The sequence below is a fragment of the Furipterus horrens genome, unplaced genomic scaffold, assembly GCF_987537825.1.
Source record: "Furipterus horrens unplaced genomic scaffold, mFurHor1.1.pri manual_scaffold_2, whole genome shotgun sequence".
Taxonomy (NCBI): domain Eukaryota; kingdom Metazoa; phylum Chordata; class Mammalia; order Chiroptera; family Furipteridae; genus Furipterus; species Furipterus horrens.
In genome coordinates this window covers 188989296-188994562 of record NW_028327172.1, presented here as the reverse complement: position 1 = coordinate 188994562, position 5267 = coordinate 188989296, and the positions used below count along the sequence as shown (strand labels likewise).

At 38.3% G+C, this 5267-nt stretch overlaps 1 protein-coding gene across 1 annotated transcript; it reads right to left on the bottom strand.

The window, feature by feature from the left end:
- Nucleotides 1-4397: 4397 nt before the first annotated feature.
- COX7B2 (cytochrome c oxidase subunit 7B2) lies at nt 4398-4743 on the bottom strand. The gene has a single exon (XM_090268179.1). The coding sequence runs from the start codon at nt 4689-4691 to the stop codon at nt 4446-4448; it is 246 nt and encodes an 81-aa protein (XP_090124305.1). The 5' UTR covers nt 4692-4743; the 3' UTR covers nt 4398-4445.
- Between the last annotated feature and the right edge of the window lie 524 nt (nt 4744-5267).

The window sequence follows — 5267 nt, the reverse complement described above, 5'->3', positions numbered from 1 at the left end:
TGATAAATGCATTCAAAAGTTCATTATAAGACACATAGAGAACAAAATACCTTGCATCTGATGTTTTACATATGATCATTATCAGAATAGAATATACAGTGAGAAAGTTTCAAAATAATAAAATATTCAATATCTAAATTTATTATAAGAAACCAGTGGCCACAAATTTTAATAACATAATTTAAAAAATATATATGTATACATACATTCCTTAAAATAATTGTGCTCTTAAAATATATGTATATGTATGGGTGTATATCTATGTCTTTAGCTATATATATATTATATACATACATATGCATACTCTCTACACATATGCACACACACTTAGATATACATATACCAACCTAACAAGGAAGGCTTTAATTCTCAATTCAAATCAGAAAATATTCACGGTGAAGGTAAAAAAGAAAGAAAGTGCTCTTTTTAAATACTCATATGTGTCACATGACTTCCTTATCCCTGTTTCATCATTGACACATTCTTGATAATGTTTTTCACTGCTGAGGTTGTCACAATCATCTTTAATGACTCCCTATGTTCTCCAGCTTCAGCTTGAACCCTTCTCCAGAACTCCCAACCTTTGTGCCTGAAGAAAGACTAATAAGACAGTCTAGCTTCAAAGTAAAGCAACACATTCTAAAACTTGGCTCCTGGCTCCACTCTTCACCAGTTATATGTTCGGGAAAGTGTCACATCTCTTTAAACCTATGGTTTATAGGTATGTAAACCTATGGCTCACAGGGAGTTTCTTATTAACAGGTGACTGAGGAAGAAAGCAATCAGACCTGTTTCAACAAAACATGCTGACCATACCTGAAAGTGAACAGCATGAGAAATACAGCTTAATTCCAGTTTGGCCCTAAAGAGGGGAAATCTGCCTGGTGGGCAGTACAATAAACAGTATATATAGTTGTTCACTTGTTTGGAAGAAGAGATGGCCAGAGGTACAGTTCTATACCACATCATGAGTAGCAGCTACAGGCTTGGCAGATTGGTCAAGGAATTAGAAGAAATACTATTGGAAAACAGCTGACAGAAAGTCCAGGAAAAAACAGACTCCTGTAAATGAACACAGAGTGAAAAGATATTCATGTATCATCTAAATACTCACCAAAAGGATACTCAGCAGAGGTGTACTAATCATCATGTGGACAAGGTGACTCATTTTTATGGCTATCACTCTTTATCTTAGCCCTCTGAGCTTCACAATTGCTCAGAGACAAAATGCTCAGAACAGCAGGAATGGAGGTTATGTGTGGGCTCAACAAGGTGGATTTGCACTCATAAAGACTAGTCTGTCTATAGCCTCTATTTTTTAAAAAAAATATTTTATTTATTTATTTTTTGAGAGAACGGAAGGGAGATAGAAAGAGAGGAAGAGAAACATCAATGTGTGGTTGCCTCTCTCATGCCGCTAGCTGGGGACCTGACCCACAACCCAGACATGTGACTTGACTGGAAATTGAACCAGTAACCCGCTGGTTCACAGGCCAGTGCTCAATCCACTGAGCCACACCAGCCAGAGCCGCCTATAGCCACTGTTGAGTGCCCAGTCTACCAAATGGACACATCAATACTGTACCTCCATTTGCAGCATTCCTTGGGGGAGGGGAGGAAGGCAGGTAGGCATCAGTGCCAGGTTGATTTCATTGAAGCATTTCTATCATGGGAAAGTTGTCATTTTGTTCTCACTTGAATATGGTTACTAACAATATAGATTTACCTTCTCTCTGTGACTTTCTGCGAATATCTTCATCCATGAACTTGCAAAATGACTTATTTAACACTACAGTATATAACTGAGCAGATTCTGACCAAGAGACTTACTTTACAGCAGTGATGTACAGTAATGGGCTCATGTCTTTGGGAGTCAATGACCTTACCATGCTTCCCGTCACTGGTTGAGTGGTATAATGACCTTTTGAAGTGTTAGCTGCAGCAATGGCTGCAACTTGTAAGGCTGAGGCAATGTCTTCCAAGATGCTGGATATGTTCTAAATAACCAGCAAATACATGGTGTTATTTTCCCCTAAGCCAGATTTATAGGGCTTGGATTCAGGAGGTGGATATGCATGTGGCTTCTCCACAATTACCCCTAGTGATCCACTACAGAAGTATTGTTTTTCTGTCCCTATGATTTTGGGCTTTGCTGCTCTACAGGTCTTAGGCTTCTACTACAGGGACCATAGCAATGGCTCCATTAAACTGAAGTGGAGAGTGTCACCTTCCTATGGGAAAGGGACTTTGTGTACTCCTTGGGGGATAAAATCAGTGAGGAAAAGTTGCATCATGTTAGGTAAAAGCATGTTTTTGCTATTGTGTTCATCTGAAATAAAAGTATGATTAAAAATATATATACATTGATGTCAATATACATTGACAAGTGGTAGATTACTGTGGAAACTAACCCAGGATGTTCAACCTCTTCAGTAATCAGGGAAATACAAATGAAAGCATAAGCTATTACTGCACACTAATAAAAGTACCAAATATTAAAATGATTGAAACGTCTGTAAGACCGAGCTTGCATATATAGCAAAGGTAAGCTGTACACATTGCTTGTGAGAATGTAAACTATTTTAACTACTGTGGGGAACAATTAGCAATATTTATAAAGCTATATATGGGTATTCCCTAAGACCTAAAAATTCTATTCTTAGGAAGAACCCTAGAGAAATTTTCACATAGTAAAATGGGTATGAACAAGTAATACCTTTTGTCTAAAGAATAATGATAGTAATATGTAATATATGTAAGACTGAGAAACAACAGTTACCATGAAATTAGTCATTTAGGAGAAGGAGTTGGTCTCCTTTGTCAAGTGTGGCTGGTAGTCTATAAAATAATCCTCAATGATCCCTGCATTCAGGTAATCAAGCCCTTGTATAACCTCCTCCCCTTTTGTATGGCCTTGGTTTAATAATTCACTTCTGGTGGGGAAAAAAAAACCCACCATCACCACCACCTCACTTCTAGTGGTGGAGGTGATAAAATGCCAACTGGAAGATTAGGCTATTAAAAGACTGTGTCTTCCTTCTTTGGTATTCTCTCTCACTTTGAGGAGTGCCAGCTGTTACACTATGAGCTCCCCTATGAAAAGATCCATATAACAAGGAATGGATATTTCCAGCCAATATCCAGTGAGGTCCTGAGACCAGTCAATAGAGAGTTTGGATCTGGAACCTCCCTCAGTCGTGCCTCGAGATGATTACAGGCCTGACACTCTGACTGTAGAAGTGGGAGATTCTGGGCTAGACATCTTGCTAAGTTATCCTCAGATTCTTGACAACTAGAAACTCTGAGCTAATCCTTATTGTTTTAAGCCACTGAGTTTGGGGCAGTTTGTAAAATAGCAATAGATAACTAAATGCCCTCCTGTGATCACTGCATACCCACAGTGGTAAACAAATTCACTTTCAGATTAATAGAGACTCTGAATTATTCAAAGGCTCTCATTAATTCAACCAATAATTACTGAAGGCCTAATCTCTCAGGCTCTGTTATAGGGATAAGTCCTAAAAAAAAGACATCCCCAACCTATGCTTTTATGGAGTTTTGCACACAAACAATAAACAATAAAATATATCTTATGCCAGATGATGATAATTTCTATGGAGAAAGCCCAGCCTTGGTAGAGGTTGCAATTTATAAAAGGGTAACCAAAATCTTCTGTGAAAAGATGATATATGAATAAGAACCTGAAAAGTGTGATGGAGTGCAATTACTTCTGGAGGAAGTGTATTCCAAACAGAAGGAAGAGCAAATGGAAAAGTCCTGATGCAGGAGTGAAACAGATCAGCACAGAATTTTAAGGGACCTGTGGATGTTTGCTTTAACTCTGAAGTGAAATAAAAGTCATTGGGTTTAGAAAAGAGGAATGATACCACTAGGCCAATGTTTTTAAATGATCTTTCTGGGTACCATGCTACAGTGCCTATAAAAAAGATTGTGTGTGGCAGGGTAGAGGGGACAGGCTTTGGAGAACATCAAGGATAAAAGCAAGGAGACCAGCTAGAAGGTTTTTATACTACTCCCAGTGAGAGTATGGTGGTTCAGATGAGGAAGAAAAAGATGAAGGATGTGAAAAGTGGTCAGATCATGAATATGTTTTAAGGAGGATTCAATAGGAATCACCAGATCATTACATTAATTCATAAAGCACATGTGTGTATATCCACTGAAGGATACTTAGTATAAATCATTAAGCCAGAAGAAGTAGACTTTATTAATCATACTTTCAAATATCTGTTATTCATAATTCCCTGTAATACAGACCCACTCTTAAAGCATTGCTTCTAGGCATTATAATGACTACTTCAATGACATTTTAAAGGTTTCAAATATATTTTAATTTTTAAATTATACCATATTTAAATGAGCAGCAGAGTGCTTAAATGAGAGGTTGACTTTGAAACAATTCCGTGTTGCAGCAACTGTGATGGTTACTGATCATTCCACTCTTTTGGGGTGACTCTGCCAACAGAGGACAGGTTCCATTCTATTCCAATCTGCGTGGTTGTAAATATCCACGCAACAACACAGAAAGTGGATCCACTGGCTAGGATAGCATTACCATATTTGTCATGAAAATCTGGGGAGTGGTTTCGGTGGTTCTGTCTTGCCCTGATTTGCTGAATGCTTTGAATCTTGAGACTTCTTAACATATTTCTGGCCAAGGGAAACATCATGAGGGTGTGATGGGATTGCAGTTGATTGCAGCTGCTGGTCTTTTTCCTTGTAAAGAGACCTGAAAAAACAAAGGATGAGCAATGACATCTGATCTGCATTCATTTCCTCCCTCTTCAAATGTTTCTCCCACACCACCTATCTGAGTGTGGCCAGGCATGGGAGTTTACATCATGATGTCTGGATTTGAGGCTCAGCTCCGCCTGTGTGTACCGGGGCAATTATTTAACCTCTCTTTGCCTTAGTTTCTTCAGTGGCAAACTGAGACAGTAATGTTCAACTCCAAGGGGTGTTGTGAGGATTACATGTGATAATTCCTAATAAAAATAACCACAAAAGTAAGCACACAATAAGAGTTAGCTTTTCTATTCTTTGCAAATAGCCAATGACTTGCTCCAGGGAGACTCAAACTCATCAGTATGGCTGATAAAATGGCTAAAATTCCCAACTTGTCTCACTAGTCCAATGACATGCCTATGTCTATAATAAATTTTCATTTCAGTCAGAATTACAAAGTATTCACAGAGTATGTCATACTCCTCCTCCTTCTCCTGCTCCTTTTCTCCCTTCTTATTAAC